The following is a 12,907-nucleotide window of genomic DNA, read 5'->3' as shown; positions in this document are numbered from 1 at the left end:
CCTGTCCCCCAGGCAGGCTCTGGGAGCCTCTCTCCCACCAGGCCTCCGTCAGCTTTCCCTTCACGCTGAACACTGGAGGCAGCTCCACTGCTGGACTGCGGGCCAGGGGCCCGTGGCTTCCTCCTACTTGTCTCCGGGGTGGCCGGGGCTCCGGGCAGACAGGTCAGCTAGGGGTGGCCTGACAGGATGAGACAGACACACGCGGGAAGGACAGAGCAGGGAACACAACCTCCCATGATCCCTTCCTTCCTCCCAGGCCCCCATGGTGCATCCAGGATTCTCTTTAGAATCCATCCTTGTAGCTTCAAGCTCTGATAGATAAAGGTCCCAGAGACACCGGCAGTGTGTTGGGCTCAGAACCAGAGCCCATAGTGGTGGGTCACAGATCTTAGGGCACACCAGAACCCCCAGGGCAGCTGCTTAAAAGTGCAAACTCCAGACCCCACCCTGTCAGGATGCTGCCCTCCGAACGAGCTCCTCGGGGGCCCAAGGACCAAACATGTCAAACCATCAGCGTGAGTTACAGCAGATGAGCCATAAAAGGCTGGAAGGGAAGTAGCAAGTAAGCTCTCAGAACAGGAGCAACTGATTGGAACAGGAGAGAATACAACGCCCCAGCAGGTGCTGGGGGAGCCCCGTGAGGAGGGGGCCTCTCTCCAGGCTCTGCTGGCACCTGGCCTCCAGAGCACACCCCAGACTGGCGGGCGTGGGGACAGGGATGGGGCAGTTGCCTAGAGGACGCACTGTCTTCCCCCTCCTCCAGCTGCTGAGAGGGAGGTCTCAGCTGGCAGCAGAGAAATGCCAAGTGGAGGAGGATGTGGGGGGCGAGTCCGGGGGTTCCCACCAGCACCCTGGGGACTCCCCTTGAGACAGGAAGACAGGCAAGAGAGCTGGGGGCTGGGGGGGCAGGGGGTGCTGGGCAGGAAACCAGGCTGGTCCAGGCCGGATGCTCCTTGGTCAGACCTTGGTTTGTTTAAATTTTCTGTCCTCTGTCGAGGTGACCAGTTGTCTTGTGACCTTCCCCCCACCCCTGTCTCCCCGGCCAGTACAAGCACAGTGGCAGACGCCTACCGCTGGCTGAACCACACTGTGGGCAACAGGACTGTCGTGGAGGAGGGCTACTACTATCTCAACAATTTCGACAACATCTTGAACAGCTTTGGTGAGTGCAGGAAGCGCAGGCGGGCCGTGGCACCCACAGGTCCCAGGTACCGGGGAGTGGGGCTGGCTGAGGCCTCCCCCTTCCCAGGGTGTTTGCCACAGTCACTCGAGTCTTGTCTGGCCCCCAAGGAGCCTCTGCTTTGCCCAGCTTGGGGTGCAGCCCAGGCCAGACCCCAGGGCTCACTCAGTCGCCAGGTTTTACTGCATCTCCTGTTCCTTTCTCAGCATCGGGGAGCAGCAGAGCTTCATGCCTGGCTGGGAGGGGTACAGCCTGATGCAGGGCGGGCCCCAGCCACAGTGCCCTGCACCACCCAGGCCAGGCCCACACAGCTCTGCTCCCGGCTTCCACAGAGAAGCTGGGAGGGCAGGGGGCCATGGAGGGAAGGGGCGTTGCCAGACGCAGCTTTCTCAGAGCATCCCATCATGACATCCTAGACCGAGGAAGGTCTGGGGGGCTCTTCCTCAGCATCCTCACCCCAGCCCTGGTCCCCACCCCTGCATCTCGAGCTGCTGAGGCAAAAGACGCATGCTTTTGAGGCCAGGCCAAGATGGGACCACTTCCCATGGGGTGGGCGCTCTGGAAGGGTCTTGGCCACTCTCTCTGGAGCGCACAGCCCAGCCTGGCAGATAGGTGCATGGTACCCAGGATAGGTGGAGAGAGGCCACTGACCCCACTCTGCAAAAGCGGGTCTGATTAAGACGCTTCTGTGTCTCCCTTTTGTTTGGCAGTGACCTTGTTCGAGCTTACGGTCGTCAACAACTGGTACATCATCATGGTAAGGACCTCCCTGTCAGCTCCTGGGGGTGTTTGCCCACCATTCTCTGTGGCCAGGTCTCCCCTCGCCCAGCCCAGCATGGGGTGCTTTGCTCTCCTATCCCCCGCAGGGGGTGGGGTTCTGCGGGAAGACCAGGATATGGGCTGAATCCAGGGGCCACCCCACCATTAGCTGAACGTGGCCTTGCTCCCCACCCTCTCTGCACATCCCTCACCAGCCAGGAGAGGCCAGGCAGCCTCTGGTCTCTGTGCTGCTCCCACCACTGGGGGGGGGGTGGGGGGGGGGAACTTGCCAATCAAGGAACAGTGTGGCCAAGGTGCTTGGTTGGTTTTTCCCAGCCCTTAAATTCTTCCAAAGGCTGCCTGCATTAGTCCTGAACCGTTAGTTCTGGGCGGGGAGGTGTCCAGGCCTAAGGAGCACAGGGGAGCTTTTATACTCAAGGAGCCAGGTTCGCCTCCTTTGTCTCCACAACTGAAGGCAGAGCAGGAAGGGTTTGCAAAGAGCGGGGGCCATGGTGAAGGCTGCGTAGACAGCGCATCCCAGCCCCCAGCGCTCGCTCACCACCTGCTTCCCTCCGTCTGCAGGAAGGTGTCACCTCCCAGACCTCGCACTGGAGCCGCCTCTATTTCATGACCTTCTACATCGTGACCATGGTAGGTTGGGGGCTGCAGAGTGCCCGCCGTCCTGTCCTCACAAGCCGCCTCCTCACTGGGCGCAGCTCTGGGAGGAGGGGGCCGGGGACACATCTGGCTGGGCTCTGGGGCCCCACCGCAACTCACAGCACCCCATTCCTCTCTCCTCCTCTCCCTGCGCCTGGCCAGGTGGTGATGACCATCATCGTGGCCTTCATCCTCGAAGCCTTTGTCTTCCGAATGAACTACAGCCGCAAGAACCAGGACTCAGAAGGTCAGTGCAGGTGTCTGCCACCTGCTGCGCTTCTGTCTGTCCAGCTGTCAGCTTTTCAGCTGTCTGGATGTCCAGTCTCTGGGCAGTACTGCTTACCAGTCTGGCTCATCTTTCTTGACCTCTTATTTGCATTATTTTCAAATACTTAATGACCAAAAAAATGCCCAGGATCTCATCTTAAAAACCAGAACAATACAGGTCAGAGATCAAGAAAAACCACAGGCCGACTGTGACTCCAGCAGCCCTCTGTCCCACCTTTCTCATCTCCTAGTCTGCTCACCCCTTAGCTGTTTCTTTTAGTTACCGTCCCTGTGTTCCTAAACAACATGTTTGTCCTCTGGTTCTTGATTTTAAACGCTGTAAATACTGTGGGCCGCAGAGCTCATAGCAACTTGACAGGCCCCTGGCTTCAGTGACTGCCTCCCTTCTCCCGGGTTGCATAGTTTTCTGTGTACTGATCCTCTGTTCTTTCCAGATTCTCCATCAAAACCGCCACATCCCTACTGCTACTTGTTTCCAAATCTCTGTCCTCTCAGGCTACCTAATCGTTTTCTTTTGGCTTGGGGACAGCCTGTCCCCTGTACGCTGCTGGCCTGAGCAGCGCTCCTCACAGCACCTGTGAAGGGCAGGAAAGGGGAGGGACGGAAGTGCTAGATGGTGGGGGCGACGTGGGGGTTGTATCCTGCAGATCCAGGGAACCTTAAGCTCCCCATAGGGGCAGCAGGGAGGTTGGCTAAACCAGACCATGCCAGGCAACTTCCCACCGCCGCCCTCCCCTCCCGCAGTGGACGGTGGCATCACCCTGGAGAAGGAGCTCTCCAAAGACGAGCTGGTTGCAGTTCTGAAGCTCTACCGGGAGGCAGAGGGAGCCAACTCAGACATCGCTCAGCTGCTCAAGATCCTCTCCCAGATGGACAGATACGAGGTGGGGAGCCCCAGGGCCTCGTCCAAAGGAGCTTAGTGCAAACCCTCCCCCACTGTCCATCCCCTCAAGTGTGTGTGTGTGTGTGTGTGTGTGTGTCTGTGCTGGGCCTTAGTTGTGACATACAGATTTGGTTGCCCCGAGGCATGTGAGATCTCAGTTCCCCAACCAAAGATCAAACCCACATCCCCTGCATTGGAAGATGGATTCTTAGCCACTGGTTGTTTAGTTGCTCAGTCATGTCCAACTCTTTGCAGGCCCATGGACTGTAGCCTGCCAGGCTCCTCTGTCCATGGGATTCTCCCAGCAAGAATACTGGAGTGGGTTGCCGTTTCCTTCTCCAGCTTAATCACTGGACCACCAGGGAAGGCCCCTGTCCCCACAAGTTTTAGTGACTTTTTCTTTGGTGGGGGGGCACCTTTGCAGAAGCCAGAGGAGCAGGTGAGGCCTGCTGAAGCTGGGCACCATGGCCCAGACTCAGGCGGGTCCCTGTAACCTCTCCATTCTTCCCTAGCAAAATACCGTAGCGTTTCTGGGACGGAGATCCAGGACCAAAAGTGACCTGAGCCTAAAGATGTACCAAGAGGAGATTAAGGTAGAAGCACCCCAAATGCGCTGCAATCTCCTCCTACCCTGGAGTCCTCCCCACTACCGGGTGGGGGCTGATCTCCAGTCTCCGTCTTGAGTTGTGGGGAGTGCTCGGTGGGGAGCATCTGTTGGAACCACCACCAGTGGTGTCTGGGACTCGGGTAGGGGTGCTTCAGGGCTCAGCCTTGAACCCTTGAAGCATTAGGTGGCCCCCCTGTCTGCTCTTCCACATGTCACTGACCTCATGTCATTCTCATCCTGTGAGCCAGCACCGAGGAGGACACACACAGGGCAGAGGGAGCCTGGGGGGGTGGGGGGCCCTGGCCCGCTTGCCAGGACCAGCCTCCTCAAAGAGGGGAGTTAGGAGGTGCACTGAAACGTCACACGACTTTATACAACTTATGAGCTCCAGGTTTTTCGGGTGTAATATAAGGATACCCAGCTCAAAGGGGATACATCATGGAGGGTTGGCGGGGGTACATCCCTTTGTGAACCACACAGATTATGTTCACAAGTAAAGGGTGATTACTACTACCTGGGCCTCATTTACAAAGAGGACTGTGCAAAGCATGCTGGACAAGGAGGTTTGCACACCTCTAATTAGAAAGGGAAAGACTGCTCAGTAATTTTCCCACTTAGGGGAACAGTCAGCCTTCCCAGCAGGTATGGGGTAGGGGTGGTGTTCGGTCCCAGTTGGGTGGTGCTGGCAGCAGACTCCCTCCGGCCACCCACAGCAGGCGGAGGGCCCAGAGCTGCCTGGCCTGGGTGACCCCCGTCAGGCTGGGGTTAGCTGGCAGGACCGGGGCGGGGACCTACTCAGCACGCTGTCTGCTCTCTCGCTTTAGGAGTGGTACGAGGAACACGCCCGCAAGCAGGAGAAACAACAGCGCCAGTTCAGCAGCTGCGTGGTCCCTGCCGCCCAGCAATCTCCAGGCAGCCGCCAGCGCTCCCAGACCATCACCTAAGCCCAGCCTGCAAAAGCCATCTCTTCTATGCAATAACACAATAGTATTATTTTACTACAATGTATCAAAGTAATGTATGTGTATATATGTATATGTTATACATACATACACATCCATATATATATATGCACATATTTATATACAGAAAGGAGAAAAAGGCCGACAAGATGGGGTTTGGTTTATAACCGCCTTAACCCTATTTAACCCTGGAAGTCAGCTTCGTCTTGGGGGCGGTCAGGCCACCAAGAGCGGAGCTTAACATGAAGGCCCCTTCTACAAGAGCACTTGAATGGACCTGCCGATCTCTGTAGGGCTGGCCTTCACAGTGGGCCCGCGTGCCTGTCCACACCGTCTTCCTGACACTGCTCTCAGAATCCTTCCCCGCCTGGCAGCCTCCCCACTGATCTGCCCTGTGGCCCCTGGCCCAGGGCTCCTGTGTCCTGCTTTGGGGACGAAACCACTTAAGAAGGAAAGAGCCCACATCCTCGGGTTGGTATGTCTCCAGATGTGATGATCATGGAATGGGTGTTCCCTTGGGAAACCAGTACCCAGCAAGCACCTACTGGAACGTGTGATCCGGGGCCGTGGGTACTCCACGTGTTCAGATCTCAGCCAGCGCCAGGTGGCCAGAGATGCTGTATCCTGGCTCCATGAGCCTTTGCACCTACCGTAAGTTTCAACCCTTGTTGCTGAAAATGCTTCTAAGATGGCCCATAGGAGGAGAACAGGCCAGAGGCCAGGCCGGTGGCTACCACCCCAGACAAAGTCCTAAAGTGAATGGGCTTTCTCCTTAAATCCCTTTGCCTTGGGATTGTCCTGTTCAAGCAAAAAGATATTTTGGTTAATTCAGGATTCTGCCAAAGACCATAGCAAGTCATTCACACATGTGCGTTCTCTGGAAACGGGAACAAAAGGCATGGAGGCTGACCTCAGGTTGTCCACAGCCACCTAACTCGTTGGTCCCCTTGGCCGGCTCTGCCCTCAGCTTGAGCGAGTCACTCCCCGTGGACTTGACTGAGGTGGGAGCGGGGACTCGGCTCACTCCAAGGTCTCCCCCTCCCGGGAGGAGGTTCAGATGGCCTCTCAGTTTCCCGGGGACCTTGGGTGAGTCCTCTGAGGTCGGAGCGCCGCTGGGGCGTGAATGCACAGCAGGGCGGGGTTAGCAGCGGTGCAGCTGCGGGAGGCAGCATGCAGGGACGACGGGGCCGGGGGAAGAGCCCCCACTGGGCATCCTGCTCCAACCCCAGCTCTCCAGCTGCCTCCACTGGCCTCTGTGAGCTAGGAAGGTGGCGGCAGTCGGCGGGGGGGTGGTGCAGACTCCGCCCTCCCCTCGTTCTCTTTCCAGCGGGACAGGACCCAGCTCCCCTACCCCATCTCCATGGCCAAGTCTTCTCAACTGCGGCCTTGGTTGGGCTGATCACTAGAGCCAGCATCCCCTAGCTCTGCCCCTCATCAGGGGAGGAGTGGTGATTTTTTTTTTTTTTTTAAAGCACAGTCCTTTAGGGAAACAAATCACTAAGAACCACTGAGGTTTCCACCAGGAATCAGGAGACGGACGTTGTCCTCCTGATCTCTGGGGAGCGACAGGCTGCCACGGGCAGCTTGACACCAGGCCCAGGCCTGGACCCCTTCCCTGCTCCAGAGAAGGAACTTTATTTGCACAACTGGGTGCCTTTTAGCTTTTGTGTATTGAAATGGGCATTCTGGAAGCAGGAGGCAAGGGGCAGCCTTGAAAGGAGGGCATGAGTCCTCCGACCTCAGTATCTGCCCTCAGAAAAGGGGTGCCAGGGAGGCTGAGTGCACCGCCCACCCCCCCACCGCCGGGGTGACGGCTGCTACCAGGAAGAGTGGGGTTAAGTCCAGGCTTCCCAACCCTGTCCTGCGAAAAGCCCTGTTTTTAGTCAGGGACAGGACGGAAGCCAAGTGGTAACAGCGCCGATGGCCCAGACTCCAGCCCACTGGCGGGCACCCTCATGACTGAGCCTAAGGACAGCTGCCCCCGTGGGGTCACTGGGGTGGACCCCAGGTGGACCCTCCAACTTGCACATAGGCCATCGAGCAAGGAGCGGGTGTCACCCAGGGCTGTGAGCTCCCCCAGCTCGGATGCCCTCTCACTTCCCACATCAGCTCAGTGACGCTGGCACAGGACACGCGGGCCTGCTCTGGGTGCCCCACCACCTGTCAGTCAGCGTCCGAGGGCCCTGTGCCCCGACCCAGCTCTGGGAGGGGGACGCCCTCCGGCCCCCTCCTCCTCGCTTCCCTCCCCTACCTAACCCAGCCTTACTCCACACCACGTGACAATCATTTTGTATCGGTAGCGGGAACGACGCTGTAAGGTTTTGTACGTCAGCGATTTGTAACCGAGAAAACCCACCATGTCTGCGGATTTCTGGCATATTAATAAAGAGCCTCCGCTTTGTACGTGTGGCTGCCGCCTTGTGACTTCCAGCAGGCACCACTTGGGGGCCTCCATGATCGTGGAGAGCGGGGATACCACCTCAGCCCCACCCCTAGACGCGCCACAAAGTCCAGATCCATCAGGCCCAAGAACCTTCGGCCCTGGAACCAACCCCCCGTCACCCTGGCCCGGGTTAAGAAGAACTAGTAACAGCTGGGTATACATTATTTTCTGTATCCTTGAAATATTTAATAATTACGTTCATTGGAAGAAAAGACAGTTGAATCCCTTTACTGCTGGCCTAAGGCATCGAGCAAACGGAAAAGCGGCTTCTTAAAAAGGGGGGTCACTGGCTGCCAGCAGGAAGGCACCCGGGAGTGCTCACCACCCTCCCAGAGCTTGCAGGCAGGGGAACCCCAGCCCAGGGCTCCCCGTGAGGTAGGCACAGGGCACTGTCAAACCGACTCCTGTTTCGCAGATAAGGAAACCTCTGAAGCCGCAGACAGTTCTAGAGGCAGAGCCTGGAGCTGCACCATCCAATGTGGAGCCGCTGATGGGCCATTGCCACTGGCTGCTATTGTGGAGCAATACGTATTGTGATTAATTTCACCTTTTTCTTTTGGCTTTATTAGCATGGCGACTCAGAAATTCACAATTAGGGTCATGTCTCCTATTTCTGCTGGACGGTGCAGCTCCAAAATTCAGAACGCTTTCTGTGCTGACCCGACATGGGCTATCTGCCAGGTCCGAGTCACCCTGATTCCCTAAACCCTGGTCTGGCAGCCCTCTGACCCTGAGACACATTGCAGGAAGGCAGCAAGGGGTGACTAACCGCCTCCAGTCCTGAACTCTTTGGGGTCTTCCCGAACCAGCTTGGAAGGCACCCAGGCTTCCCCTTCGACCCAAACCCCGACCTTCAAAAGAGGCTCTGGAGGTAATGCAAGGAAGTCTTCCACCTGCTGCCCGGGACTCTGTCCACAGGGAAGCCCCATCGCCACAGTCCCAGAAACGAGGTTTGACTGTCCTCACTGCGCATTGCAGTGACCTGGAATCTTTGGCAGAGAGCGCGGCCCCCACGAGCCCACCCCACCATTCACGGTCAGGGCCGCGCATGCGGGGTTCTGCAGAAGGCACTTCATCCTCCGTCTCACCGCCTGCAGTGACACCTCCCGACCACCAGGCGGACCCTGAAGCAGCTTCACTCACACAGTTTTCAAGTGAATCACTCCAAATTCAGTGAGCAAGGCCACCACGAGGAAGGTCAGGTAGAGGAGGAGCAGGCAGCAGCCGTAAACTCGGCTCAGCTGGAAGCACTGCAGCGGGACCAAGACCAAGGAACAGACGAGGCTGAGGCCCAGGGTGCCGGCCAAGACCCACACCAACAGTCCTTCTGGCTCCAGCTGCGGGGGGAACGGGGAAAGGCTGCGTTACTGCAACCGACAGGCAAACCGAGGTTTGAGGGCCCCTCGTGAGGGACCAGGGAGGGACTTTTGGCCTCCCTGTGAGACGGCTCCCCCCAGCTTGAAGTTCAATGTTTTTAAACCACCTGAGCGTGAACGTGCGCGTGCTCAGTCGTGTCCGACTCTTTTGCGACCCCATGGACTGTAGCCCCACAGGCTCCACTGTCCATGGGAGTCACCAGGCAAGAATACTGGAGTGGGTTGCCATTTCCTTCTCCAGGGGATCTTCCTGTCACTGAGACTGAACCTGAGTTTCCTGAGTCTCCTGCTTGGCAGGCGAGTTCTTTACCACTGAGCCCCCTGGAAGTCACCTGGTGTTCGGTAAACTAATTTATATATACATATATATATGTATATGCATATTATATATATGTATGTGTATATATATATAACACAGTTGTTGAAAAATTCTCCAGCAACACAGAAGAATACAAGGAAATGAAATAGTCCCCTTCCCACTTTTTTCCCCTCCAGACTTAGCACCTATCTAACACATATGGAAGGCTTAACCCTAGGCACTACGCTAGGTATTTCACACCCACCATGCCCTTTCATCCCCTCATCACGTAAGGAGACCTTCATGATGATCACCAATCCACAGTCAAGGAAACCAAGTATGGCTGACCCCTGAACAGCCCTGGTTTGAACTGCGTGAATCCACACATGTGGATTTTTTTTCAACCATAGTATCTGTATCTTCATTTCATGATCTTTAAGCCTGGGGGAAAAGTCCATGTTGGCTTAGAGATCACAATATGTAGAATCCAAAGAGCTAGGGTTTGAGACTTCCTGCTGGTCCAGTGGCTAAGACTCTGCACTTCCAAGGCAGGGGGCCCAGATTTGATCCTTTTCACTTTCATGCATTGGAGAAGGAAATGGCAATCCACTCCAGTGTTCTTGCCTGGAGAATCCCAGGGACGGCGGAGCCTAGTGGGCTGCCGTCTATGGGGTTGCACAGAGTCAGACACGACTGAAGCGACTTAGCAACAGCAGCAGCAGGGAACTAGATCCCATATGCGGCAATAAAGAACTGGTATAGACAAATATTGAAAAAGAAAAACAGCTAGGGTTTGAGTCCTGATTCTATTCAAACTCTTTCAGTATCCTGGCCCTGGGACATTCATTTATCAATTCCTTTGCTTTTGAGGCTGGAGAAGGAAATGGCAACCCACTCCAGTATTCTCGCTGGGGAAATCCCATGGACAGAAGAGCCTGGTGGGCTGCAGTCCATGGGGTCGAAAAGAGTAGGACACGACTGAGCGACTATCACTCTTTCATTTGCTTTTGAGGCAGAGACAGCACTATGCAGATTTGTGACATGTGGGGCGATCAGCACCCCTAATTCCCGCATCGTTCAAGGGTCGACCATAGTACGTGACAGAGCCCAAATCCGAAGTCCAAGCTCTTACCCTCCCCTGCGTCCTCAGACAGCAACATATGTCCACACAGATGTGTGGGTACACATGTGCACCAGAAGTCCCGTGTATTCTGTAACCAGACACGGGACCAGACAGTAGGTACGTGTTTAAGAGCAACCTGTTTTTCAGCCAACAGTACAGCGCGGACTTCCTTCTGTGATGACCTCTCGTGATGCCCTGTGTCTTACGCAATTAACTGCAGGAGCATTTTCTAAACTCAGCACAAAGGCAGAGGAAATGCAGACACACACTCTACAAGGAGCCAGAGGAAAGAAACACCGCCCCCAGGGGGGCCAACGCTGAAGCCTCATTATCTGGAGCTGTCCGAGAATCAGGAATGAAAGGAACCTATTAAACCCGTGAGAAGTATAAACAAAATCTGCAGAGAGAGGGTGTTTACCCCTTACAAAGGCAAACTTTTCAAGCAGAAGTTATTTGGCTTATGGGCGTGGCCACTGTGAAAGGCCGGCCCACAGCCAGTTCATTACAAGTCAGCCACGCGTGTATTCAAGAACTAGCGGCCTCCTGGAGAAAGAGGTGGGTGACATTGTTCCCATGAATGACTCCATCATTCAGCTGCACATTCCAAGTGCTTCCACACAATTGGCCTTAAAACCGTCCCCTGGGCCACATGCCCCATCCCACCTTCACCCTTTTCTGGTTTGGCCTTGGAATTCGAGTCCCTGGCAATGTATATGTGTCCAAATCTGGGACACATCTGCTTTGTACGGGGCGCTGTCTGACCTGTGCAATATTTCCAAACAGAAGAGCTCACCTAGGAATCCCAATTTCTTCTCAAAAAAAGCTGGATGATCTGGCCATAGGAGGCCCATCCAAGTTACCCACACAACTGGGTTACCTGCCCGAAGTAGTGTTTTCAACTTTGCTGGGGACCTGTCCCTCAAGGGTCCTAACCTTCATACGTCTCCAGGGAGTGTATTTTAAAATGCAGATTTCCAGCCTACCACCCCCTGGAATGCCGGGGTCAAGAGGTCTCAGTGCCCCCAGGGAATTTGCAGAGCCCCTTGAATCCACACAGCCTCTTCTGCTCAGTGCGTTTCAAATCTATGGAGATTCCTCCCTTCTGGGGCTGTCTCCAGCTCTCTCTCATCCTGGCCTGTCCTCTCCCGACAGTGGTGGGATAACATGTTCAGCCTGGCCCTTATCTTGTGTATGGTGCTTATCCAGGAAGTTGGGGGGTGGGATCAACCCATTTCACAGGTGAGGAAGCTGAGGCTTAGAGACCCTCAGAGTTCTACTTCAGTCAAAGTCCTATAGCAAGACACTTCAGTGATGAGACCAAGACACCAGTTGAGAGCCTTCCTGCCCCTTTCCCTCAAAGCCACATCTTATTAATAATTACTCCACGACCTTGCAAGGAAAACTTTTAACCCTATATGCAAAATATTTTAAAGATATGCTACAAATCAGACGTCACACATCTAGACGAGTCCTCTCCCCAGTAAGTGTAACCTGCTGAGACGTGAATGGTCTCCGCTCTGGAGCAGGGAGGGGAGGAGGAGAAGAGACCCTTATGAAGAGGCCCCTTGTTGAGTCAGCTGTTACCCACCTTCACCTCCATGTGGCCCCTGGAGATCTGAAGCAGGCAGCCCAGCCCCACTCCCACCAGCATATCTGTGGTCCAGTTCAGGAAGTCTGATGGAACATAACCCCATAACCCCGACACACAGCCCACTGACTTTCTTTCTGATCTGTGACTGCACCCCCCTCCCTTCCCCCAAAAGCCCTATCTGAGAGGCCTTATCCAGTTTTAGCACCTCTAAGAGATTGTCCAGTGTACATTTTGCCTCACTCTGTAAGGATCGCAGGAAGTGACAAACATTTGGTGCCTGGTGAGATGGAGAAACAGAGGTAATGTGGAATGACTGGGAGGACTGGTGGTGGAGCATGGCATGGGGGGCACTGCTCCAGCCAAGGCTCAATCCTTCCCACCCCAACCTGAGAGCTCAGGACAGGCCACAGCCCTACAGCCAGGAGCAGGGCACGGTGGGCAACGGGCCGTGACAAAGGACAGGAGGCATCTGCAGGCGGGTCACATGGCTGGCACAGGGCAGTGCTGGAACTGGGATCCAAGACTGCCCAGACTCCAAGCCCTGCCTTTTTCATAGCCCCAGGCTGCCTGACCCTCTCTTTTCTATATAGACCAGGCAAATGAAAGCCTACAGGACAATCCGGCCCACTGTCTGCTTTTATTAATAAAGTTTTATTGGGACAGTCAGGCCCATTCGTTCATGTATTGCCCATGACTGTTTTCACACTTTAGGGGAAGAGTTGAGGCATGGCAAGAGAGTC

At 55.5% G+C, this 12,907-nt stretch overlaps 2 protein-coding genes across 8 annotated transcripts in view; one reads left to right on the top strand and one right to left on the bottom strand.

The window, feature by feature from the left end:
• TPCN1 (two pore segment channel 1) overlaps positions 1-7,739 on the top strand; it is a 70,987-nt gene extending 63,248 nt beyond the window's left edge. For all 4 annotated transcript variants that reach the window (XM_043439630.1, XM_043439622.1, XM_043439604.1 and 1 more), the window contains 7 exons: positions 1,047-1,162; positions 1,891-1,937; positions 2,522-2,590; positions 2,759-2,843; positions 3,629-3,768; positions 4,280-4,360; positions 5,199-7,739. In XM_043439630.1, coding sequence (XP_043295565.1) covers positions 1,047-1,162; positions 1,891-1,937; positions 2,522-2,590; positions 2,759-2,843; positions 3,629-3,768; positions 4,280-4,360; positions 5,199-5,318 — 658 coding nt within the window. In that variant the 3' untranslated portion in view covers positions 5,319-7,739. The remainder of the gene's footprint in view (positions 1-1,046; positions 1,163-1,890; positions 1,938-2,521; positions 2,591-2,758; positions 2,844-3,628; positions 3,769-4,279; positions 4,361-5,198) is intronic.
• Positions 7,740-7,936: 197 nt separating this feature from the next.
• SLC8B1 (solute carrier family 8 member B1) overlaps positions 7,937-12,907 on the bottom strand; it is a 29,152-nt gene continuing 24,181 nt past the window's right edge. For 3 of the 4 annotated variants that reach the window (XM_043439652.1, XM_043439639.1, XM_043439644.1), the window contains 3 exons: positions 12,165-12,229; positions 8,923-9,116; positions 7,937-8,290 (listed from right to left, as the gene is read on the bottom strand). In XM_043439652.1, the coding sequence (XP_043295587.1) occupies positions 8,098-8,290; positions 8,923-9,116; positions 12,165-12,229 (452 nt within the window). In that variant the 3' untranslated portion in view covers positions 7,937-8,097. Of the gene's footprint in view, positions 9,117-12,164; positions 12,230-12,907 lie in introns of all 4 variants that reach the window. The other variant, XM_043439660.1, reaches the window with a different exon arrangement.

Source organism: Cervus canadensis, chromosome 1 (assembly GCF_019320065.1).
Source record: "Cervus canadensis isolate Bull #8, Minnesota chromosome 1, ASM1932006v1, whole genome shotgun sequence".
In the NCBI taxonomy this organism is placed as follows: Eukaryota; Metazoa; Chordata; class Mammalia; order Artiodactyla; family Cervidae; genus Cervus; species Cervus canadensis.
The sequence above is the reverse complement of the archived record's forward strand: the minus strand, read 5'-3'. Positions and strand labels throughout refer to the sequence as shown.